The sequence below is a fragment of the Lontra canadensis genome, unplaced genomic scaffold (assembly GCF_010015895.1).
Source record: "Lontra canadensis isolate GAN:19392208 unplaced genomic scaffold, GSC_riverotter_1.0 scaffold79, whole genome shotgun sequence".
NCBI classification, from domain to species: Eukaryota; Metazoa; Chordata; class Mammalia; order Carnivora; family Mustelidae; genus Lontra; species Lontra canadensis.
Window position 1 is genome coordinate 9,193,659 of NW_022631073.1, and position 24,931 is coordinate 9,218,589.

General features: G+C 52.7%; 1 protein-coding gene across 6 annotated transcripts in view; it reads right to left on the reverse strand.

Annotated features, from left to right (window-relative positions):
• The window catches only part of TACC2 (transforming acidic coiled-coil containing protein 2), a 204,190-nt gene that overhangs the window by 16,120 nt on the left and 163,139 nt on the right, over nucleotides 1-24,931 (reverse strand). For 3 of the 6 annotated variants that reach the window (XM_032882158.1, XM_032882157.1, XM_032882159.1), the window contains 6 exons: nucleotides 21,128-22,439; nucleotides 17,445-17,505; nucleotides 16,152-16,350; nucleotides 10,027-10,088; nucleotides 8,818-8,933; nucleotides 7,448-7,619 (listed from right to left, as the gene is read on the reverse strand). In XM_032882158.1, coding sequence (XP_032738049.1) covers nucleotides 7,448-7,619; nucleotides 8,818-8,933; nucleotides 10,027-10,088; nucleotides 16,152-16,350; nucleotides 17,445-17,505; nucleotides 21,128-22,439 — 1,922 coding nt within the window. Of the gene's footprint in view, nucleotides 1-5,112; nucleotides 5,203-6,076; nucleotides 6,218-7,447; nucleotides 7,620-8,817; nucleotides 8,934-10,026; nucleotides 10,089-16,151; nucleotides 16,351-17,444; nucleotides 17,506-21,127; nucleotides 22,440-24,931 lie in introns of all 6 variants that reach the window. The other 3 variants (XM_032882160.1, XM_032882161.1, XM_032882162.1) reach the window with 2 other exon arrangements.

Here is a 24,931-nt window from a genome sequence, read left to right on the forward strand (position 1 = left end):
TAGAAAACTCAAGCAGAAATTTAATGGATAGGACTGGAGATGACAGGTTAGGCCCAGTTAGTTGTACACATGCACAGTGAATGACGTGGTTTTGGGCTGTCCTAAAAAGGGGCCTGGATTTCCCTGGCTCGGGGGGCGGGGGGCTTCCGTATTTGGGCTCCCTGCGCAGGAGGACCCTAATGATTACTCCAGTCAGGGAGGGGAGGGAGCGTACAGCACCCCCGTTCTCCCAGACCCTGGAGATACGCTCTCCTGTCCAACGAGATGCCATGATCTTTCCATCCCCAGGTCCTAAAGAAGCCTCCATTATAGGACATTTGACCAAGGCCCAAGGGCAGGCAGGCTGACCTCAGAAGAAAGCACGCCCTCAGACCATAGCTGCAGAGGCTCCCTTGTGCCTGGGTTCATCTCTGCTGTTTGAAATGTTTTCAGGCCTCTACTTGTCATATGGGAAACTTTTCAGGAAGTAAACAGAAAATTATACCCAGAGGTCTTATTTTCCACTCAGGTCAGGACCTCAGGATTATGAGATCAAGCCCTACCCTCCTCAGGTTCTGTGCTCAGCAGGGGGTCGGCTTGGGAGGCTCTTTCCCTCCCCCTCTGCTCCCACCCCCGCTCCCACTGTCTCTCTCAAATAACTAACTAAATGTTAAAAAAGAAAAAAAAGAAGGAAAAAAGAAGTTACACCCAGACAATAAGACTCTACTTGTATTTATGGAGGAAATTCATAAACACAAGATTCTGGAAAAAAAACTGTTCATGTCACTTTTTAAGTAAAATGATGTGTCCTTTGAAAAAAATTAGAATAAAATATCAAAATGGAAAGAACACCAACCACCACCTAGCACATCGTGGGCCTTTGGAAAATGAAAAAAAATGGAGGATTTAAGGGATATGGCCAAAAGGTATCCCAGAATGAGATTCAATTCTGACTCCAAACAAGCCGGCTCTGAAGGGCGAGGGGAAATGGAGTAAACCTGACTTCATCACGCTGGGCAGAAATGAAATCCGACCAGGGCAGGAACTGATGATCTTCAAGCTGCCTAAGTCCTTTGTACAACAAGGAAGGGAATGAAAACTAAATGCATTAGTGAGCTTTCTAAGTAAACACAATGATTAACCACCACATACAGTGACTCAGGACCACCTTTCACCCGCGCCACCTGGTGTTTTCAATAAAGGAACAGATGACTTCAGAATCCATTTGAATTACTGCCTGGAATATCTGCGTGTTAATGAAAATCAAGGCACACACCCTGGTTTTCTCTGACAACCAAGAATCATTTCTAAGGGAGATAGGCTTGTTTCTCGCTGATATGTTAACATCAGGCTTAGATTAAGCTCTGTTTCTCTAGCATAATACTCCACTGGCTGCCCTAGGGGAGCCCAAAAGCCAAGAGAATCACAAATTAAAACGTGAAATAGCCACCACTCAGAAAGAGCATGAGCTTCTGGAACCCACTTCCAGCCCTGCAATCCATTCACTCGCATCTGGGCCCCTGCGGGGACCCCAGGGTGCCGTCACCCTCAGACCTGCAGACCGCCTGCCTGGGGCCCTTCTGGCCTTGCAGTCCTGCCACTCACACAGGCTAACGCCCTCCTCGTGGCCGGTTCCCTGTCGCTAGGCCTCAGGGGAAGCTGACCCTGGAACCAAGGCGGGGTTCCAGTCTCTGGGAGTGGGCTGGCCCACGGTGACCATGACAGGTGTGTACGCAGTGTGGACCAGGATTCTAGATCAGGCCAGGAGACCACGGCAAGCTGGGCCGAGTCATGGAGAGTGGGCCAGGCTGGGCCCTTGGGTGGAGCAGGGGGCGTCCAGGCTACATGACAGAAGCTGGGGCAGGTGAGGGCCCTCTCCCTGGGGAGCTGCCGCATCCAAATTGGACAGCAGCTCAGGATGACGAACAAGAGGACACTCGGTATGTGCCCCAGTCACACCCACAGGAGGCACCACCAGCCACAGACTGGCCACTTCTTCCCACTGAGTCAAGACCTGGCCTCGATCCTCAACACAGGCTCGGCCTGACCACCAATTCCCCAAACTGGCAAACAGTTTCTGAAACCCAGGGGGCGCGCCTCTGTCCCTGCTCTCCAGACGTCCTGCAGCTTTTAGGCATCCCGTCGTGAAACACCGGGGGTGCTGGGTGGTTTCTGGACACAGCACTAGAGAAGGAGCCCTGCTATCAGGCCAGTCACCAGTTCAGGTTGTCCCAGACCTAACTCCTTCCCTGTTCCTGGAAAATCCAGGTCTGCCTTTATGGGCCAGGACTCCTGGAGGAGAAAGATTAGCACCCTTCCCCTCCCGGAGGGGCCCGCTTCTGGGACTTCCTCCGGTCCGGCAGTTTGCCGTCTGTATGACCGTGGTTCCTACAGGACCCACACACATCCCTCGTTCTTTATATTTGGGTCCCCTCCTCCGGAAAGGTCAGTGGCTTTAGGGATCGCCACCAGTATCTGTCATATATCTGAACGAAATCCATCCCCCACACGCCTTGTGCCCCTCACAAAGCCACACAGTCGGGACACTGCCCTTCTATCCATCCTGGTCACACTCGGGGCTGCTGTACCACAGCCGGCCACCCCGGTCCGATGAACCCCGGGAATGCAAGTGAATCCGAATTCACTTGAGCCAGACGCGCTCCAGCCCAACACTCCAGCCCCACGGAGCTTTCCTCTTCTCTGACATTTTCTGACTAACGCGACAGGAAACCCCCCTGGGTCCTCGGAAGGTCAGCTCAAGGTCAGCTCCGCCGGCTTCCGGTCTACAGGGAAGCGGCCCATGAGAGCGACAAGGAGTCGCCACCGCCACATTTCATGCCGCTTTGAGCCCTCTGAGTGATTCCTTTTCATTCCAAGTGATTTCATTTTTGTGTTAGCAACAGTCTGAGACCACGCTGCCAAAAAGACTGGGCTATGTCACCTGCAGCCGAAATTTATGGGCAGAAAAAAGAGCAAATTGGATACACAGCTGCTGTTTCTCTCCATCAGCGATTTCTGAGGCAGCGAGGGGCAATCAAGCGTCTACGTGAGCAAGAAACCACAGGAACCTGAAACGTGATACCAGCTACCGTGGCCGAGACAAAGGCTCCCCACACTCCCAGACAGCTCACCCCCACCAGCATTTCTTTTAGCAGATCCTTCTGAGATACATAAGGAGGTAGCTAGGGCCCGTCCCTCCAACCTACACGAAGTGGATTCACGTGACACTATTTTCTACATCAAAAGCAGGAAAGAGGGTCGGAGAACAGGCTGTCGTTGACAGAAGTCAATGGCCGGCCAGTATTTGCCGACCGTCATCTCTGATGCGTCCCCAAAGGAAGGAGGCAGGGGGGCACCAGGCACTCCAGAACATTCCTCGCTCCATCTGAACTCTTACTAGAACATGCTCAATCCTGTCTCAACCCTCTGGACAGAAATATACTGTAGTTACAGAGGTCAGACCTCAAGCCATACGTTCTGTCCTTAAGCCACTCCCCCTAAGATATCAAGAAATAAATCTAATGGGGGAACGATTCCTCACTGTTTGATGCTTTCTAAAAATCTTACTCATGGAAACTAAACCCAACCTCAAGGGCTTACAACGAGAACGGGAATGCCAGCAATGTGTATGAACGTTCTTGTCCCTGTGCTGGGTCCCAGTATTCCCAGTCTGGACACCCACAGCGGGACTACCTTCTTTCACTGAGAGATGTCTCTGAGAGGGAGCGCCCCACCTTGTGGACAGTTCCCAGGGGAACCACATGTGGGAGGCCTTGAGGGCAGGAGCAGCCCATAAGCTCCTGATCTTGGACCAAGTGAGCTGTTCCTTGAGATGAGACAGGCAAGGGGCTCCTATCTGAAAACTGTTCCCACTGGGTCAGTGAATCACTGCTGGGCCTTGGACCCCATTCCATGACTCCACTTCCCCATAAAATGGGTCCTGGACCCCTCCTACGGCAGAGATGCTATGAGTGTCCAATCAGACAACAGAGGCAAAAGTGAAGGTCAGTTACCAAGAGCAGCTGTCATTTACTGCACACCTACTGTGTGCCCGGCACGGTGCCTGTTTTCCACACATCATTTGCAGCCCTTACAGCAATCTGCAAATGCACGGTTAGTAGCCTCATCTCACAGCTGGAAAAACGGAGGCCCAGAGAGGTTCACCAACACGGTTAAGGCCACAGAGCACGCCAGGCTACCCAGCAAGGTACGGCATCAGGTGGGAAGGAAGTGGCCTGAACCTCAGAGGACCACAGTTTTGCACGCCTTCAGCAACTCGTTCAAATTGTTAAGAAAAATTACTCCAAACTTGGAAGCCAGGCAAAGAAATTTCTGCATGCTCTGTCAGTATCTCACTCTAGAGCAGGGCTTGGCCAACGATGGTGTGCGGGCCAAATGGCCCAACGCCCTCTTTGGTAAAGAGGGTTTGACTGGAACGTCGCCACCCCGTTCATCTACACATTGTCTGTGGTGCCTTTTGAGCTGTGACTGTAGAACGGAGCAGCCATGGCAGAGACCAGATGGCCCACGAAGCCTAAAATATGCACCATCTGCCGTTTAGAGGAAAGGGTTGCCTTGCTCTAATTCTACTGACTCTGGCCTAAGGGGCCGTCTGAGGTCTCAGGAAGGTCTCGGTTTCTCTCTTTAGTATTGATTAGCGCTCCGTCTCCGTACGGTTAGATACTAACTTGTAGAAAACAGGAAGGCTGCAAATGATTTCTGTTCAGTGGAGAAGCAAATGATTTTCGCAGAACACAAACAAACAAAAAAACCTCCAAGGGTATATTGCACTGTCTTGTTTAGCCAGTATTAACCGGTTTTATAGCAAACCTTGCAGTAAGGTCACAGTTAAGATTCTGGCCTTCTTTGTTCCCCTGACTCTACACTGGGTTCCCCCATTTTCCTCCACTCGACCTGCTTCGCCGCCCTGCTGGTTCCTTCATTACCGAGTTAAGCATATCTTAGACATGGGCTCAGCGTCTACTTAAGCAAGAGTTACGCTTTTAGCTTTTTAGAAAAATTAGACGGCTTTGTAGAACACCGGCATTGCCTGCTTGGCCAACGGTTAGCAAAGAAACCTCTGGACCACACCACATCCTCAAGAGGCCGTGCACAGCAGCAGCAAACCCGTACCTTGGTGTCCTGGCGGCTACGGGAAGCCAGGGCAATCTGCCTGGCTAGCTTCAGAGCTTCTATCCGCATGACAGCAAACTCTAACTCCTCCTGTCCGAGGGGCGGGGGGTGAGCAAATCGCAGGGGAAATGCATCAAGACAAGACGTCAATGTGTCCCACATCCAAGAAATGAATGTGCCACGTGAATGTGTCATGACAGGTACTCAGGAAAAACACACGCTCTGGCTTTCTTGCACAATTAACACCTCAGCAGATCATGAAACAAGTGTTTAATTTTTTTTTTAATTGCCCTTCAGAATGTCTGTTGGGAAGGATCGTGTGTTCAAATATGAGATGATTTTTAAAATGGGATCAAAATTTTGACTGCACTGTTTCACTGGATTTCTTTCCTTTTTGTTTGTTTTACGTCAAGATGGTCAACAGTTTCCACAAATGGTTTCACATTCTCAAACGACTGTTAACCATCCCTCCATGTTTGCTCTGAAGTTCTTAGTCTAGAGGGTATCAAATTAAGTTGTCAGGTTTAAGGCACAGAGTAGCTAATTGTTTTGGTTCCAGATGTGAGACTGAGTCCAGATGTTATCTCAATGGGAGTCTGAGATAGCCTCCCCTCCCTTTTATACAAACAGCTTGGCTCACTGGTGATCTAATACCCTTGGTTCTGTGAATAAATCACAGACACTGCTTTGGGGGCTATCAAAACTGAGAAACGACTCTTTGGGTCCAATTTCCCATTTGGAATACAAATCGTTTGTCCCATCTGTAATCACACAATTTATATCATTTTGGCGTCTTGGATCAAGAACAGCCATCACACATCAGTCTTTGAGGTAGAAGAGATTTCATCTGGAGCATTTCCAGCAATCCCTCGTTAGATCCTGTCTCACTGCATTTGGGGCTTGGAGTTCATTCTCTACTGAGGTTTTCACAAACTCCCCAAAAGGTCACACGTGGGCTACAAACCTGAAGTTTCTGGGCAAATACTGGGGGGTTCTTTTCTGCTAAGTCGGGTTCCAGATAGTCAAGCGCACCACAGAGAGAGGCTGGATGAGCTAGCCTGCTGAGGAGGGCGTCAGCAGAGGCAAAGGAGCCCTCAGGAGCTGTCTGAAGGCCAGAAGAGGACACAGAGGAAAAATAGAGGAGACACAGAGTGACATCGATTCCAAGCAAGGACCATGCACCCATTTGCTGTACATTTCTGACTTAACGTTAAAGAGAGCATTAGTTAGGTGACACTACTTTCCTTCTCATCTGGACTAATTCCCACCTGCTGGTGATGGCATCTTGAGATTGACGGGCTCCCGCCCTCCCATCCCCCAAGCCTTAGCTGCACACTCACCCCCCACGTCACCCTCACTCCCTAACGAACCAGTGGGATGGAAGTTAACATTTACTTAATTATTTGAAAGTCTTGGTGGGGGAGACAAGGAAGTTGATGGGTTTTCCAAACATAACATAACTCATCAAGAAAACACCTACAAGTATGTGTCAAAGGTTTTGGTAAAGGTCATTTTCTAAATAATAGAAAGACAATTTCCAATGAAAAATTGTCTCTGGGTCTATTGGGAAGACTCCAAAGTCAGAAGCCAACTTTGTAGAAGTTGAATCATGCTTGAGTCCTTCCATAGTGTCTTTTTGAGAGACTGAGTCCTATCTACTTTCTTCTTGCTTACTAATATTTTTCCAGCATCTAACTGCCACACAGTAGGTGCTCAATAAATATCTGAAGCATGAGACAAATGGTCAACTAATACAGAACAACAAAAGTAACACTAAAAGTAACTAAGTCAACAGCTTCAAAGCCTCTTGGGGAGGAGGTAAAAGGGAGAAAAATAAAAATTCACCTAGAAGGATGGCCCGTTTTAGATATTCAGGGAGTCTGTTGGCTCTGCAAGACTCCAGAAGGGTTGGGAGGGGAGGGATATACAAAGAGGTCTACAAACAGGAGGGATTTCCATCACCAAGGCCCAGGAGAACCAAGTGGTCCCTAAATGAATGTCCCCTGCTCTATCATTCTCTGCCCTTGACCTAGAGTATGGAGAAGCAGGTACAAACTGATGTTCGTTCCAAAGCAAGAGTCCAGCCCCAAGGGACTAAAGTGGCAAATCAAGAACCCTGACGGCAAATAAAGCAGTGAGGTAAGAACTACAAAACCACAGAGAATGAAGAGCTTTTCTCTCACGGCTAGGGCGTGGGGTCTCTGAGGCTGGCTTCTGTGGTCTGGGGGTTGGGTGGGGCCCCACACCAGGTGCCAGGTGCCATCCCCTTGGTGATGGGACCCAGCTGGCCCAGGCCTCACCCGCAGTGATCTCCGGTCCCTCCGACCCCACTTACAATTTCAATTGCGTCTGAAGCAGTGCCCAAGGTCATGGCCTCCAGCTCCTTCTGGGAGGATTTCTCTGGCACCTGCAAGTGTGGCTCTTGGTTGGGTGCCATTCCTCGTGGGACAGGATGCTGGATCTTTGCCCCTGCGTTTACAAGGGCTTCGGTTTCCTCAAAACTTGACCTGAGGAAGCAAAGAGCATCTTTGTCTCATTGGAAATCCCACTGAAACTGACCAGGATTGAGTCCGGACTCAACCACCCTCCCAAGGCATCCCACGCTTCCACAGCTGCGTTCCCAGAGGGAAACTGGGGAGGGTGCTGGGTAGTCAGGGAGCCTGTCGATTGGACAACCTGAGGGAGAGCGTGACCCAGCCCCATCTCAGGGCCTGCAGACAAGGGCCGGTCAGGAGCACAATTACTCCTAGCTAAAGGCACAAGCCAGAGTTAGGCAGACTGTCCGTCCCTTGGCGGCACACACTGGGGGAAGTGACTGTGTACTGCATCTCAGTTTCCTTTTCTGTAGCACAGGAGACCTCGCTGGGTGAAGGTCAAGGGAGACACTGCCCACATATGAAGCACCTGACACGGTCCCCGTCACCATGACTATTGCTGCGACAACATCACCACCATCTTTCTCAATACCCTCAGTGGATTCAGAAGTGTGTCTGGGAAGTCAAAGCAAGTGCCTTCACTTCTGCTAGAGAATGGTGCAGGTAAAGGGATGGGAGGGTCCCAGCCCCAGAGCGGTACCTCACCCGCACCCACCCAGCACCACCGGCTCAGAACAGGGCCCTAACCAGTGCTGATTCACAGCCACGTTAACAGCGAACGTCTCCCTGGCATTGCGCTTTCCTTATAGCATCTGTTTCATCTTCTCGGTGGCTTCGGAAAGCAGGCACCCCCAGCCGAACGGCACAGTTGTGGGGGCTGCCTAGAACATGGAGAGCCTCATTTAATCCTCATAAAATTTCTACAGGATCGGTTTTATGACTACCCCCTTTTACCCACGAGGAGATGGCAGCACAGGGGGTCAGGGAACCTGCATCAGGTCACACAGCTAGTAAGGGGTGGGAGTAGGACTGCGGGTCTGAATGCTGTGGCACGCTGCCTTCCCATGGCTCAAGTCACAAGACCATAGTGTAGGTGCGCTGGGGGGCGGTGATGGGAGGGGCTCATGCATTCAGCTGTTTACAGGACAAAGGGCAGCCGATAACACCCTCACCCACGTTGTGTGTCCGTGGGGACACTCAGAGTCCCGGAAGTGGGCTGCGTGAATTCATCCACGCAAATGAAACCATGCCAGGATAAGCAGTACCATGGGGCTCAGAGGCTTGGGGACGGATGGCCTGACTCGAAACACTCTCCTCCTGGAAGTCATACCCTGAACATGGCGTTGGGGACTCCGATGTCCGGACGGAGGGAGACTTGACCGGGCTCTCCTGAGACGTGTCAAACATAAGGTACAGGGCCTGCTTCTTCGGGGCATCATCGTCCTGCTGCAGGGATCAAAGGCACAGGTCAGCTCGGCCGCAGGTGGCCTGAACACACCAGAGAGATAAAAACCGGAGTTCTCTTCTACAGAACAAATAACTCTTCGGGGAAAAGCCTTTGTTCTTCTCAAGCCACCCAGAAGGGAGCAGCAAGCCAGTGCGGCCAGGGGAGAGGAGAGGGAAAGGGGAGGGAAGAGGAAGGTGGAGGGAAGAGGAAGTGTGTGCTGCCGGGAACAGTGTCGAGGGGAGAGGGATCGCAATGGTGTTGGGGTGCTGCACACTGTCCGCCAGCATTTCCTGGCTACCCCTTCTGGATGGCCAACCATGGGGCCACTGGGGATAAATACAGGGATAGGCAAGACCCCAGCCTGGGACGGGCAGACGGAGGGGTGAGGGGACGAGCACGGTGGCCCAGTGTGGAGAGCAGCTCCACCATGTTCTGCCGACCAAGGGTCAGGAGCCGCAAGCCCAGCATCTACAAATGATGCAAAGAAAGACAAAGATACAAGTCATATGTCCAGGCCACTAATGTCACAGCAAGCCCTTCTGGTGCCTCCGGGCCTCTGACGGCATCACTGGACAACAGCACGACGCAGGAGGTCCTGCTAGGAGCCAAGCACCCTAGAGGCAGCAGAGAGTAAACCCGGGGTCTGCCACCCATCACAGCCACTTAAATGAGAAAGGGATGGCAAGTGGAGGTCGGGGATGGGGGGACGTCTTGCCAGAAAAGCCACTCTTCAGTTACATAAAGCAATTAATTTGAAGAAAACAGATAATCGTACACCTTAAAAACCACCAACCCAGGGCTGCACCTTTTTAAGAAAATCTCCGACTAGTTCTTCCTTAACCTAGGGAAATAATGATGAAGGAAGCCTAACTGCATTCTCATTTGCTCCCTGAAAATGCCACGTGGAGCGAAACAAATATAAACCTCCAACCCCCCGTGGTCCCAGTTCACCCTTACTGTGCACCCAGGACACTGCGGGCACAGAGGACCCCCCCTGGATTTGGGACCCGAGCTCAGGAGGAGGCCAGCGTCTGCGTTTTCATAAGACAGGGAAGAAAAGCCAGTCCGCTGCTGGCCTGAGGCAGGACTTACAGGTAAGGAGGAGCCAATCTTCTCCATATATTCAATTTCATAGGAGTTTCTGTAATCCAACTCTGCAAAAGAAACAAAAGGAGAGTTAGAGACTGGGGGGCGGGGAGGAAAGGTCTGGGCCAGGCAGGGTGGGATCTGGAACCAGACTCTCAACTCTGAGCTTATCCACTAACTCTCGAGGTTTCTGAGTTGCCTGGAAGGGGAGGCTCCGCTCAGCCCTTTTCAGACCACTCGTCAGCCTCTTGCAGCGAAGGGACTCCTGACATTTGGGCGCCCGAGACAGTCCAAGGGAGTTAGGTGTGAGCAGCGGAAGTCTGAGCTGGGGCAGATCTGGGCGCCATGCACTGAGTTTTCAAACAGTCTATTCTGAGTCCACGTACGACATGGAGAATGTTCCCACATCGCTACAGCATTTAGAACGGGCCCCTCCGCGGTCCCTCTCTGAGAATGCAGCCCCCGCCATGCTCCAAGGCAAGGGAAGAGCATACATTGTTCCTACAATGTTGCTTGTTAAGAGAAGCTTCGCAAGTCCCCTGGAACATTTCCCAGAACCCTGCCAGCGCCCACAGGGCTGGTCCCAACCAGATTTCCAGATGCAAAGACTATGCAAGTCCAGTTAGGTGGAGAAATGACCTATTTCAAACAGACTGGAGACCAGAGGCTGGAAGGGAAGCTTGAAAAACTCTCACTGGAGACTAGAAGCCCTCGGTCCCTTGGGTCCCCAAGCGGGGGATCGGGGGGGGAGGGGAGGATTCCACGAGGACACCCAGGTCTGCCTCTCAGCGGAACTCCCTGTCCAGGGAATGGATTCCGAGCCCGCATGACGTGCCCCAAACCGTTCTGGGCACAGTGGCTATAGAGGTGAACCAACCCAGAAAGGGCTCGATTGTCTCAGAAGCCACATTCGCCGCTAACAGATGGCCTCTCCTACTTGAGAAGAAAACCAAGAGGTGCCACGCGACCCGCTCAGAAAGCAGGTCTGCAAGAGCGTCCGTGGCAATCCCTGAAGCTTGTTTCTATCAGAGCATGGGAAGAGCAGTTCTGCGTTACAGCATCTGTTTCTCCCTATGGTTGAAGGTATTGCTTAAACAATGATTCCTGAATCTGAGCTCTAAGAGGACACATTTCCTGGAAGACCGTCCCCAAACCCGGGAGCATGTGGGGATGTGGCCATAGGAACTCAGGCAGTGAGAACACGTGCAGGGCTCTTGAGTCACTGAAAACTCCCTGGGGAAGCAAACGCCTCCTGCCCGTTGGCTTGGCCTGCCCAGGGGAACAAAGATGGTTTTGCGGATTAGTGGGCCAGAAAGATCCCATGCGTCCCGTGGGCCTCTGTCCTCATTCGGGCGTTGCTCGGGAAGAACAGAGAGTGTCTGGGCTGCAGTTCAGCGTCCGGGACTGGAGTCGGTATCCGTTCTTAGGGCGCACAAGGATTTATGAAGACTCACTGTCTTCCTTGTCTTGTAAAGGCGAGGTAAGTGAGGGACGGTGAGAGACCCGGTGATTTCTAGAGCCCCCTCCAGATCGCTCACTTTCCAGATGTAGGACCTCAGGGCTATCATTTTATTGTCCTATTAAAGACTGTTTTAAGTTGAGAAGATAACAGTGCATCTGCGGCCTCCTTCGCCAAGGTATCATTATCAGCGCCAAGGCATTATTCAACCCTAAATTGTGTAGCAGAACCCTTCAGCACACCCGCAGTGGCACAGAGCACCCAGGATGCACCAGACAGGCTTGGAGCCACCACAGGGATTTTTCCAGGGACTGAGGCCCTGGGTGCGTGCCCAGCTCTGGTGACCAGCTTGACTAGGTCATGCGTCCCGCTTGGAACCTTAGCTCGTCCCCTGGCAGCTGATCAGGGGGAGTTTCAAGTCACCAAGCTCACTTATCTGCCTTCTTTGCCACCTGCCGATGGGGTCTCCCTTCCCATTGCCCATTGCCCCCCATCCCGCCCCTCAGAGGTAGCAGGTAGCAGTAAAATAGTGGGGGATTGTCTGACCACCCCCCACTCCATCCCAAGAAATGTCTGCCTCATCCACGGGAGCTTCTGTTCCTGGTGATGCCCGGAGATGTTCCTTCAGCACAGGGCCTGAAACTTCCAGTAAGAGCCATGTGGGGTTCTCACTTATTATTTACAAACTGGCGCCTGGGTGCATCAGTCAGTTAAGCGTCTGCCTTCGGCTCAGGTCATGATGCCAGGGTCCTGGGATCAGGCCCCATGTCGGGCTCCCTGCTCAATGGGGAGCCTGCTTCTCCCCCTGCTCCTCCTCCCCTACCTGCTCATGCTCTCTGTCTAATAAATGAATAAAATCTTTAAAAAAAGGCCTGGAAAAGGTGTGAAGAAAAACAAATTCTCTTCTTGTCATTGATACCATCTCCTGTGCTTTGAAGGAATATCTTCCAGAATGTTGTTTTCAAAATCTCACTCATCTGCTCTCAGTCTTTCAGGGCTAGAGCCTCTACGGGTGGGCTTGGAGGGGGAGCCATGTCTGGCTTCAGCTGTGGCCACACACAGCTGAAAGGCCAGGAAGGATGACGCCACTTACACCAAGTGGCCCAACACCTTCACGTCCAAGAGAGGCATGTGCCGCCACCCGACGCAGAGGCCCAAAGGTATTTTTAATGGGTCCTGTCATCTCTGAGGTTGCTTCCAGTAATCATTTCATGCTCGTCAATGCACTGTGAGGGGGCCCGGTGGCTGTTCTCCTCCGACTCTGGCTGCCAGAGCTTGGCTGGGGAGTGGGCAGAAGCTGGAGGATGCGCTGAGCCCAGATCGTCATTCCCAGAATCGGGGCAGCCAACCCCCTGGCTTCCCCTGCCTACTGACTTCCCTACAAATGGAGCTCAAAGGGCCTCCATGTTGCAAAAAAGTTAATGATGTCAGGTAAAAGCCCTACTGCAGGTTACACAAACGTAAGGGATTGTGACCCCATATGTTACACGGCTCATGGCTAGTATTTCTGGAACTTTTAACGTAAGTGATGAGAGAAGGGACCCTTTGTTAGGGGACAAGGATGTTGCTCCCAACATCCTCACCGTGACTCCTCTGAATGTCTGTAGTGTGAGAGCGATGGCACCCGCCAGAGAAGAAGAGTTAGGCTCTCGAGGGGGGCACCTTCCCCTCTGTTGGAGTGGGAAGGTGGGGGCAGAGGGCAGATGTCCCTGCGTGTTAGGGAGACAGGGTTGCTGGGTAATCCTCAAAAGCCCACCAGACTTGTGATTCTAAGGCACTGCTCTCCTTGGGTCTCTTGGACCAGAACTGGCAGAGGCTTCGGAGGCTCCTAATCTTGGAATCCCTACAGACGGCAAGAACTAGGATTTTCCCCACCATGTTTCCAAGATTGTGCAAGAGGCCATTTCCTAAGCAAGCGTCCAAAGAAAAACATTTGAAATTGCCAATCTGAGTTTTTAATCAGTGGGAGATGATCAGTGTTGCCATGAGCTGATGAAATTACCGCCCAGACACATCCTTTTAATGAGCCAGGCATCTTTCTAAACTAGTTCCATCCAGGTTTCTCCAACTACTCCAACAGCGTGAAGCTCTTGTGGGCCCAGTTCGGGAAGCACCGCTGGGTTCCACACCCTCTTTCTAGAGACGACGACGAGAGGAAGGCAGCACGGTGCTCACATGCAGAAGCGTGGCAGGGAAGGGCAGGACGCTGAGGAGTCCGGCAGCCCAGATCTATAGGGACTCGCCCCACATCGCTCAGCAAGTTGGCCCGGCTCAAAGTCTGGGCTTCCTTGCTGCTAGGTGGGGAGGAGCAGAAATCCACTCTCTAGAACTGAGAACGAAATGAAATCACGTATCCAGGAGCCTCAGCGGGGCTCAGAGCACTGCACCAGTGTCAAGCCCTCCCTATATGTCACTTTGAGAACTGGCCTTCTAGCAAACACCTGTTCGGGGGATCGTTATTTCTAACCCCAGATCTCGTTTTCCTGTGATTTGTGACTTCCGTGGAACAAAGCCTCAATCAAGGCTACAGCTCTGGCCAGATTCTTTCTGGTGATGACATCAGCACCCCTGGGGCATGTCTGTACTTGACCTCAGTAAGTTAACAGGAAGGACCATCTGATAGCGGGGCTGGGCATCCAGTTTCTACACCTGACCGCTGGAGGGAAGCAGGCTGTGGTCAAAAGGTGAATGCAGGGTCAACACCTCCTGAAACTCTAACTGTCCCTTGTACGTACAGATGACAGTTTCTGATTGCCCACCAGTTGTAATGACAGTTGGGACTTCCCGAATCTTCCCAATCATTTTCTAAGAAGGCAGGTTTAATAGAGCTTTGTTTCAAATGTAGAGGTTTACCTATCGTTTGAATTTTTGCAGAAAATAAGCAATGATCAAATATGTCACCGAGCTAGTGAGTTGTCTGTTTTGGTTCCATGCCAAAGACAGACAAACATGTTAGTATGGATTGGGACACCGATCAGCTTAACAGGTACTATTAAGATCTTCATATTTTCTATTAAAAATGCAAGTACTGGGGTGCCTGGGTGGCTCAGTCAGTTAGGTGTCTGCCTTCGGTTCAGGTCATGATCCCAGGGTCCTGAGATGGTGTCCCACATTGGGCTCCCCGCTCAGTGGGGAGCCTGCCACTCCCCCTGCTTGTGCTCTCTCTCCGATAAATAAAATCTTAAAAAAAAAAAAAAAAACCATGTCATCATCATTACAGCATCAAGTAACCCCAGAGAAGCCCAAGCCAAGCATGGGAGACAGGACACAGGGCACTGCGGAGACAGCCAAGCCGGGAAGGAGGTGCACACATGGGGCCAAGTGGTTCCATCCAGCGGGGCTCGTGGCCCAGGTGTGTGTGCAGAGGAAAGGCCTGTGGAGAGGCAGAGGCCAGGACCCAGGGCCCCTGGGGTCAGGCTGCAGTGAGATGGTCACTATCAAGCCTCCCAAACCCCATCCTGAGGGCAGCCCGGAGAGCCAACCAAAAGGCTCTGTTCTACAGAACACACAACGCCAAAACACCCAACTACACACCCCGCCCAAAATGAAATGGACCTCACTCGTGTCATTCAGAGACTCTATGGGCACAAAGCAAGCTGGCGAGTGGCCAGGACACGGGGGCATGCCAAGGAAGCAATACAAGCTACCCACTCTCGGTTACACCACCGCCCTCGGGGAGGGAGCAGGTGGGGGTGGGGGGAGGGGCAGGGAGGTGGGGGCTCCTTAGCAACAGCCAAGAAGGGCGGGTAGATTTTCAGGTACGGTGGCCGTCATATTGATTTCTACTCATTTTTTGGAATGGTTGTATATCAAGAGCTTGGAAAGGGAGACCGAGAACCATCCCAACAGTCCCGAGTGCTGGAGGGAAGCCCCTAGAGGGGCTGAAGCAGGAAAGACCACCATCACCATCAGACCACGAGATGGTTTCAGGCCCCAGTAGTGTTCCTGACAAAGAAGAGAAAGTGTGGGAGCCAATATAGAGATTCAGAAAAATCACTGTTAGCGGAGTAAGCAATTTACCAAAAAAAAAAAGGAAAGAAAAGAAAAGAAAAAAGTCTTGATTCACCCAATCATGCTGTGCTGACTTAACACATGAATTTTTCAAGCCAAAGGATCAGGCAGAAAGCTGAAGGCAAAAATACACAGAGGAGGAAGAAAGATATTGATGAGCAAAGCAACACGCCTGGGGTCCCGTTCAGGAAAATGGGCCTCTGGTTGGCAAGCCTGGAGTGAACCGTCTGATTTGGGGGCTTGAGTGGAAGGTGTGGCTCCCACTGTGGAACATGCTATGGGGCTGATGCACAGTGGTGGTCCAGGGAGACCCCAGACCTGGGCAGGGCTTGACCCACATGGAGCATTTGGCTTGACGGTGCTGCCTACAGCTGGGATCGTGTTTCAAAATCACGCAGGCGCATAAGCCAGAGAGTGAGCAAAGCTCAAGTGAGCTCAGGACGGGAACTGGGGGACCCTGAGCTGACTGGCTCTCGGCTGGCATCTTGGGGTTGGGGTACAGCTGGGTTCAAGCCTTAGGCTGTCTTGAAATGCAGCCTTAGCTTGGAGTGCCTGGATGGCAAGGAGACCTGGCTTGGAGGTTTTTTTCCTGACCCTGTGCTCCCCAGGGAAGGTGGTCTCCAAGGCAGGGTGGGGGTCCGGCCACCACCAAGGGGCTTACCCTCTGTGGGCGAGCTGAATTTGGTGTCATTGACGAAGGTAGACAGGTCCGAGGGGTGTGGGTAGTCCTGCTTGTCAGCCTCCAGATCCACAGTCACACACGTCCACTTCTGGTTGGTGACCGCCAGCTTCTCCTCATCGGTGGCGTGGACCACCGCGGAGATGACCGGCGTTTCTGGTGTCGCCGCTGGCGTGGGGTCCTGGGAGCAAAAGAGAAGCAGTCTCTCCTCTCACACGGTCTCTGGTCCCCAACGGCGCCCTCCCACCCGGGTCTGCGGTCCCTCCAGCCAGGACAGGTCCCCATCAACGTCCTAAGCACGTCCTTGGACTTTGTTCAAAATGGCCCCAAGGATGCAAATTCTTTCCTCTGTGAATTCCCTTTCCTGATGGGTTGTTACTGGGGTGGAATGGGGTGAGGGGGGTGACCATGGGTTTAAAAAAAAAGAAAATCAGGAGTTTGTGTCTGGGTTATCAGAGTGAATGAGGAAATTTACTTATGGGCACTTTTATTTACTGCAACTACTGTGTTACGTCCACACAGTGCTTTGGGGCCTGTGAACTGATTACATCAACATCGCCTGGCAATCTTCATGCCTGTCCCCAGAGGATCTGCATGGGGCGGGGCAGATGAGCACTGGCAGGGAGCCCAGAATTGTTAGAGCCGAGCTGGGACTGGGACCCCAGACTCCTCTCCCGGGGCTGGGGCCTTTCTCGGCAGCCCCACCTGCTCCGGTCTGCTGGCTGGGACGTCCCTGGCTCCGATGGGGGCCCGACACACATGCCCGAGACCAACCTTCTCGGTGTGTCATGGTGCAGATCTATCTCATGAAGGAACTAGTTAGAGGGGAAAGGGCCCAAACCCCACTTCTTCAGGGCGTGATTTCCTCTATCTCCCTGCTTGGATTTTGGTTACACAATCCAGTGCTCCTGACACTTTCTCACTAGATCTTCATTTGCCTCCAAGGACTTTCTCAATTTGGTATTCACAGGAGTTCTCAGCAGATGAACCGACCAGAATGGGTCAGCGTGATTCCTCCAGAACCCACCTAACACTCCCGCCGAACACCTGTCTTTCTACTCTTGAGACACGCTCTCATCTGCCCCAAAGGGCAGGGATCAAAATGATGTCTTGCAAACGGCAAGGGAGCCCCCAGGTAGGAGACAAAGAGGATGCTGGAAACATGCCCATGATGAGCAGAAAAGAAAGCTCTGTTGACCAACAGGGAATCAAAACGCATGGGCTTTCGCTGCCTGGGTGAGGGGTAAAATCAAGCGTACCAAAAGGATATCGTACCTGAGAAGGTGGATCAGAGAGAGGAGACCGTTTTGGCGACCTTTTCACCCTAAATGTGTCACTGGAAATAAAACGGAGAATGTGAACACAGCAAAGAGGGTTATAGAACAGTCCAGAGCTACAGAGCGACCGAAGCCGTGCCCTCCGGCCTCTGCCGCCGCACACCGGCTAAGAGACGTCCACGCTGACAATCCATCCCAACCCGACACCAGAGATCATCGCTGCCCCCCAGGGAAAGAGTTCTCGAGCTGGAAATCTTTTAAAGAGATGCCATTTTGGAGAGCTGGCCCAGAACACGCAGCTAAAATTAGCCAGATGTTCTTATTTTAAAAAGCAGATTTTGGTGAGGTTAATGTATCCAGATTCATCCAAGAAGGTCTGAACCAAGTGAGGTGCGGGGCAGGGACCTTGACTGCTGACACGGATGAGCGGGACCCCACTGACGGACTGGCAGGCCGACACAGCGCATCACAAACCACGGACAGAGCCAGAAACAGGAAGAACGTTCTGGGTCTTCAGGGAAAGTCCCATCCCGCTCACTGGAACTCAGAGAGTAAAGGATTCCAGCATCTTGGCACTTCTGGGTGAGAGTCTAACCAGAGGCGGGGCCAGGGTGAAAGGATTCTTTTTTAAATTGTAGCGCAGTTCACACAACATACAATTTACCATCTCCGAGTGCCGTCGACTACTTTCACATCGTGCCAGCCATCTCCAGCGCTCTTCCGGCATGAGAGGATTTCTCTACAGTCTATTCCTAACCACAGTTAAGGACTCTTCCCTCCCTTCCTTTTTCCTTCGTGTAAATAATTAGGGGCAGGGGCAGGTCACTCAGGGCAACGGGAACATCAGATCAGACTCGCAAAGGGGTCAACGATGGAGAGCATTTTTAGCATAGATGGTTCCACAGAATCACTGAGCGGGCAGTGGGGTCATTTCCCAGGCAGAACGGAGGCCTCCCCACCTGCAGCCTGGCCCCCGGTCTCAGGCCCCTGTGTGGTATGGTCTTGCCTCCAGCAAAGCAACAGGTTTTTGGGGTGCGGGTTGTCCCCCGATCTTAGACCCCACTCCTTCTCCCTGCTCTAACATTAACTGGATGGACAGGGCAATTCAGCACTCAAGTTCCCTCCCTGTGTCCCCTTCAACGGCACGCTCCAGCAATGGCATCCAGTCATGAAAAACTACAGAAATGGTGACTTATAGCATTGACAGCATCTGCCTTGCTAGCCGTGCAGCCCTAGCCCGGAGCACATATTTACCCATGCATATAAACATGTAACCGTGTACTGGAGAGTTGCTAAATGGCTCTAAAAAACTCAAGAAATCCCTTGGTCAGAAGCAAGCCTGACAGACTCGACCCTATTCTGGGGGCCGCTGGAGGCCTGGGACCAGGCCAGCTTCCCTTGTAAGACAGGGGGCGGAGGGGGGTACCTGTCTTGGGGCCCCTGGGAGCTGCCCACAGCGTCCCTCCCATGGTGGCAAAGCAGTATGGGCACAGAGGGGTTGGCTCGGGCTCCACTGACGCCCAGCAGGGTGGCCCGCAGTTGGCAAGCCAATGGAAACCCGGCCTGGTCCTGGGAGGCCAAGGATGCGGGCCCAGAGCAGGCTGGCGAGGGCTCTCACAGCCGTGCACTCCACTCCGAGCCCACCTGGCATTTTAGGGGATCTCAATTCGAACCAGCCCCACGACCTCCACTTCATATGGTAGCTTGAACAAGTGACCTCGGGCCGCTGCTGTGGTCGGCCAGGTGGTTATGTCATCGTGAAGCCACAGAGCTTTGAAAGCAATCGCTCCCTAGTCCAGTTGGAAATGAGAGAATGGAATGAAAGCTTAAAAGAAAAAAATGTATGGGTTTCAGATGAAGACATCCAATATGCAAGGGAGAAAAAAAAGTTCCATTCCTGACAAGCAGACAGATGTGGATAATCACATTTTCACAGCCAAGCAGTTTCACTTATGCTAATCGCTCTGGAACAGGAACGTAAGTCTGCTCCTGGGGAGCCCCATGCCCCCCACCGTCCCCAGGCCTGACACGGAAACCATGTAAGCAGCAGCCATGGAGAGGAAATGGAGAGAGCTTGAAAGCAAAAACAGAAAGCAGAAAAGCACAGGTAGGGTGAGAGGCAAATTCCATCCAATTTACTTACAACAGAGAACACACAGACATCACATCTTCAACCATCCTAAGACAAGAAGACAAGAAAAGAGAGACAGACAGAAGGAACTGACAAAAAAGATAAATCTGCAGGCGGCCGGTTGTCAGTGGGTTGGGATACAGGAGCTATCCCTGTGGCAAGCATGGCCACCGTCCCTGCTTTCTGGAGAGGGGCTGTGGGAGAGCACCTTCCTCTCCTGCTCCCGATCACCCCATAGGTGCCAGTGCCCAGAGGGCTTTGTCTCACCCATGTGGGATTCCAAGCCTTCGGCACTAGAGGTGAGACCCAGAGACGGGCTGGCTTCCCTGACCTGTCAGTTAGCTCTGATGGCAGAGCAGACGGTACCAAGGCTACCCAGGGGGAAGGAAGTGATGCGTGATGGCTACAGGTTGGCTCTCGGTCCAACAATGAGACATCATAGTTTTGTAGTCTGGGCATTTCAGACTTCTGTTCGAGGCATTGAAAAAAGCTTCCAACACTGCTTTGACAGAGTGTCTAGGAAGGGCCTGGCTGGGAAGCTGATCTCAGAAAAGTCTTGGGATCCACGGCTAATGCCTGCTTAGAGAACCTCCTCTCAGGAAGCCCCGAATGGGAGGTAAAAAGGTCACCTTGTCTCAGTCCGTACCAGGCACAGTCAGAGAGGCCAGAGGCTGTGCTCTCGTCTGCCGAGTTGGGGCCAGAAGCCTGGTCTCTGGGCCTTGTTCAACTACTGACCATACTTCCCGGGAGGGCAGGAGAAAGGCTCTAAGCACTGATCCCACCATGCTGGGACCCATATCCTGAGCAGGGACCCGCAGCCGTCCAGGTGACAGTTGGGTCTGGGGATGGACGCCAGAGGCACTGACATGGAGTCCTAAAGGGTATTCTACTCGGCAGGTGTCTGGACAGCAGGATTGATTAGGAATGGCCACCCAGTGACTGTTTTCTCATTGATCTCCTCTGGACCTCCCAGAGGCTTGGAGTCTTGTGTGCAAAAGATGGCCAGAAACAAGAATGAGGACAAACGAGGTACTTCACATGGGCTGGCTGCAGGGCAGGGAGGGGTCCAGGCCAGATCTCTCGCTCCAGGACCATTAAAGGGCAGACACAAATCCTACAAATTCTAACAATATTTTCAAGGTAGCTCTCCTAGCTTGTAGGCCACCCCCAAAAGCAATTCCCATGCTAACCAGGGAAAAGCTAAGTCACCAACGGAAGGTTGACCAAGTCTTTACGGGACAGTCCCTTCTTTATGGGCCCATCCACACTCCCCTGGAGTCAAATGTCGGGTCTGCAGCTAAAAATAATGCTTTAAACCACTGTCAGAATAAGACAAAGGATCAAGGACTCTAGACCCAAAGGGGTATGTGGCGGGGAAATGCCACCACTGTGGGAAACAGGGAAACAGGTACAGTGTTGCAAACCTGGCAGCCTTACGGCAGACGGAGGGAAGGGTCAGGGCAGCCACGTTCATCCAGACACACAACCCAGGATCACAGCCAACGCACAGACCCGCCTCTGGTCTTACCACCTCGCACCCTTGAACTTACGTCTTTAAGGGGGTCTTCTTCTTCTTGGCGGGCTTGTTCAGCCCATCCCCGTCCGCTCCATTGGCTTCGATGGCACTGGCTGGGATCTCAAAGGAGGCTGGGGATTTAGAAGGCGAGCTGGGGGTTTTAGAGGACGTCTTAAAAGGGTCAATGGATTCGTCACAGGCATCTGGGTCAAAGTTGTAGGACTGCTGGGGCAGTGTGGGAGATTCTTGCATTTTTGAGGTGGAAGAAAAAGGGTTAAAATTGGGATCATCCCACTTGTCAATATCAAAGGTGTAGGTACCTTTGGCGATAGGGATGTCGTTGGGTTCATCGGGGGATCTGGTAGGCGAGGCAGGAGTGTTGTCGAGTTTCTCGGGTGTTTTTTTCATCTTTGGCCTCCTTAGGGGCATTTTGGCAACAGGCTTTTTGCCTAGCTTTTTGGTAGGAGGAGGGTTTTCCTGTTGGGTATCCCAATTACCCTTGTCCTCAGAATAGTCAAACTCCAGCCTCACCGAGAGCCCTTTGACTGGGGAGTCCTCCTGCCCCCCGCTATCTGATGGGGTCACCTCCACTGCTTCCAGAGCCGTGGTAAGGGGCAACGTTTTCCTTCCAACCGGAGGTGAGTTCTGCACTCTGCCACTTCCAGAAGATGGGGGGACGGCCCCTTCGGCACCTTCGGGGTCCAGAGGGCAGGCGGCCTTGGGCACAGCAGTGGGTTCCAGGGGCGTCTCCTCCAAGAGGGCTGGGACAGAACCCTCCGTCTTGGCCAATTCCGGTTTCGTCTCTAGTGCTCGATTCTCCTCACTGGGGACAGGATTCTCCTCCACTGGCTCCTGTTGTGTCTCTTTCACTGGGGGGGTTTCGGTGGGTTTCTTCGTGGTCTGCTTCTTTTTTAAGGAAGGCGGCCTTGGCTTTTTAGTTCGCTTAAGGGTGCTGGAGGCACTGCTTGAACCCGTGCTATATGCATCTGGGGCCAGGGCCACGGCCTCAGGGTTGCCTGAGCAAGAAGCACCATCAAAGTCACTGGCTTGCAGGCTGAGAGAGCGGGACAGCGTGGACTTGGAGACGGGCACAGAATCGGTGGATTTCCTCCGTGTGTTCACTTTGCATTCCTGACTCTTAGAGTCTGTGCAGCGGGGCTCCAAGGTCTGGAAGTCATCCACCAGCTCGATGCTGTCAAAGTCTAAGTTGTAAGTCCCGCTGCTGGCTATAGGCTTGTCTTCATCAAAGACGGCAGAGAAGGAGTGTGACGGGGGGCGGAAGGGGCTCCCTTCCACCGAGCTGCTGCGTGGGCCATCAGGGACAGAGGCCGGCTCGGAACCGCAGCCTGAGGAAGAGGAGGCAGAGCAGTCACTGAAGGACACAGGACACCGGAGTGTTTCTGCCAGACTGCTGCCCTCTGAGCAGAGGCCCCAGCCCCCTCCCCCAGGCCCCCACTGGGCGGGCACAGTGCTGGGGTACAAAGCCTGCTCTCACCCATCACTACCCTCCAGGAGGGTAGCCTTACCCTCCGGTCCCTCATCTGTAAAATGGGAGTGATGAGGGCTGTGTAGGGAAGAGCTCAAATCATTCAGTCATTCAGAAAAAACCTTTACCAAATTCCCAGTCAGGACCAGGCACCATTGTGGGAGTTGGGGACTCAACAATGAACAAAACAAACCAAATCCTCACCCTCCCGGAAATTACATTCTTCAGGGAGAGGACAGTTTAGAAACAAATAAGTAAGATGTATAGACTGCCAGATGGTGATAGGCACTACAGAGAAAAATAAAGACAGAGTAGGGGCATCGCAATTTTAAAATAAAGTGGTTGGCAAAGCCCTCCAAGGAGGAAAAACATAAGCAAAGATTAGAAACAAGGTAAAGACATGAACCAGGAGGATATCTGCCCCCTCCCCACCCTGCCCTGGGAAGGGGGAAGCATCATAGGCATCAGGAACAGAAAGTGCAAAGGCCCTGGGGTAGAAGCACACCTGGCATGTTAAAGAAATAACAGAGGCTAGTGTGACTAAAGCAAGGGAGAGGAAGACAGTCATTACTACCATCAAGCCTGTTTTTGACTACTTGGAGCTTGTGAGGAACAACAGGGAGACTTTCTGTGGAGGCCCCCAGGCCACTGAAGCACGCCTTGCCTGCCACCTGTCCCTACACCAGGCATCCCTTGTAATCTCTCCCTCCAGCTCTGCCTGCCATGCTCCCCTTCCTGGCCTCTCCTCCAGTCCAGTACCTCTCCTCTCTGCTGCTCTTCCTCCCAGCCTGTCCACCCCCACGGCCACTGCCGGCCACAGAGGCTGCTCCGTCACCTCATGACCCCACTGCTCCATGGAGTTCTGGCGATCCTGGCCTTGGCTCGGCCACACTGGGCTCTGCCTGCACCAGCTGGTGCCTTTCATGCATTTCTGGGTTCACAGCTGTCCTGGGCAGTCAGCACGCCAGAAAACGATGGGCCAGGAAACTAACAATACGTCACTGGACAAAGGAGGACAAATGCTGAGAAGAGGTCTGCAGAAGAAGGGACTGGAGAGTTGGCACAGGTATGGCCTGGGACAGTGCTCCCAAAGTTGTGTCTCACTGATGCGAGTTATGCCCCCAACACCCACCCTGTGCCCGGCTGCAACAGAGACCAGATAAAACACAGGCGTTAACTTGGAATTTCAGATCCTTGAAAAAGGGTTTTCGTATAAATTTGTCTTGGTAATTCCTTGTTCATCTGGGATTCAGATGTAACTGGATACCCTATATTTCCGTTTGCGGAGTCTGGCGGCCCCAGCCCTCATCCCCACACACGGACATGGCTTGGGACGTGCTCAGCTAACCCTGAACAGGCCTCTCGCTGGACATCTCAGAGCAATCCGTGCTCGCGACTGCGAATGCGAGGGCGGGGCGTGCTCCTGCGCTGCCCCAGACTTGCTCGCGAGCAGGCATTTCTCTTGGAGCACCTGACGGAGAACCCGGCCCAGGACATGACCACGCAAGAAAGTCCAAGCTTCCTAAGTTCAGGACTGCGTCTGACTCATCTCTGGTCTTCCTGGATTGGTCACACTTTCTGTTGCGGGCTCAGTAAACACCTCCAGAATCGAAGACACCTTCTGGAAGCAGGTGCATTCATGGTTCTAAACGTTCTGGTCTCTCCTACCCCCGGCGCCCCCCAGGCCCTACTTGCAGCAGATGCCCTGGAAGATGGGGGTCACTTCCTTAAAGCCTCACATCTCTTCCACCAAACGATTCCTCCCTCACCTCTGAAACACTCCCGCTTCCTCCCCATCTCAAAAGAAGTCCCCTCCCTGCTTCTTTCCAAAACCAACTCCCTCTCTGCTTCCTCCAGAGCCTGGTCTCCTCAAACACCCCATCCTCCTGCCCCGACACATGACACAGGGGACAGAGAAGGACCAAAGGACCCAGGGGAACAGGGGCTTTCAAGGGGGCCTTGCAGGAGGGAGAAGGAGCCTCAGTCCATCCCACTGTTTCTAAAGCGAGGCCCACAACCACCAGTCTCCTCTCTCTCAAGCCACCCCGGGCCTCCCGAGACCCCTCAGACTGTCAGTGGTTCCCCAGAATCAGGCAACAGGCCACCATCTGCTCAACTGACCCAGAAGGAAAGCTCCTACCTGCTTACCGTCCTTTCCTCTTCAGCACTGATATTCCCGAATTAACTCATCACGGACCAGGAAACCTAGTCTTGCTGCAGGGTGTCTCGGCCTTGGCACTGGGGCCACATCGGGACGGCTACGTGTTTGGGGGGGGGGGTGCTGTGCCATTCACTGTAAGCTGTCAGGCAGCATCTTCAGCCTCTTACCCACAAAAAGCCACTGGCACCCCA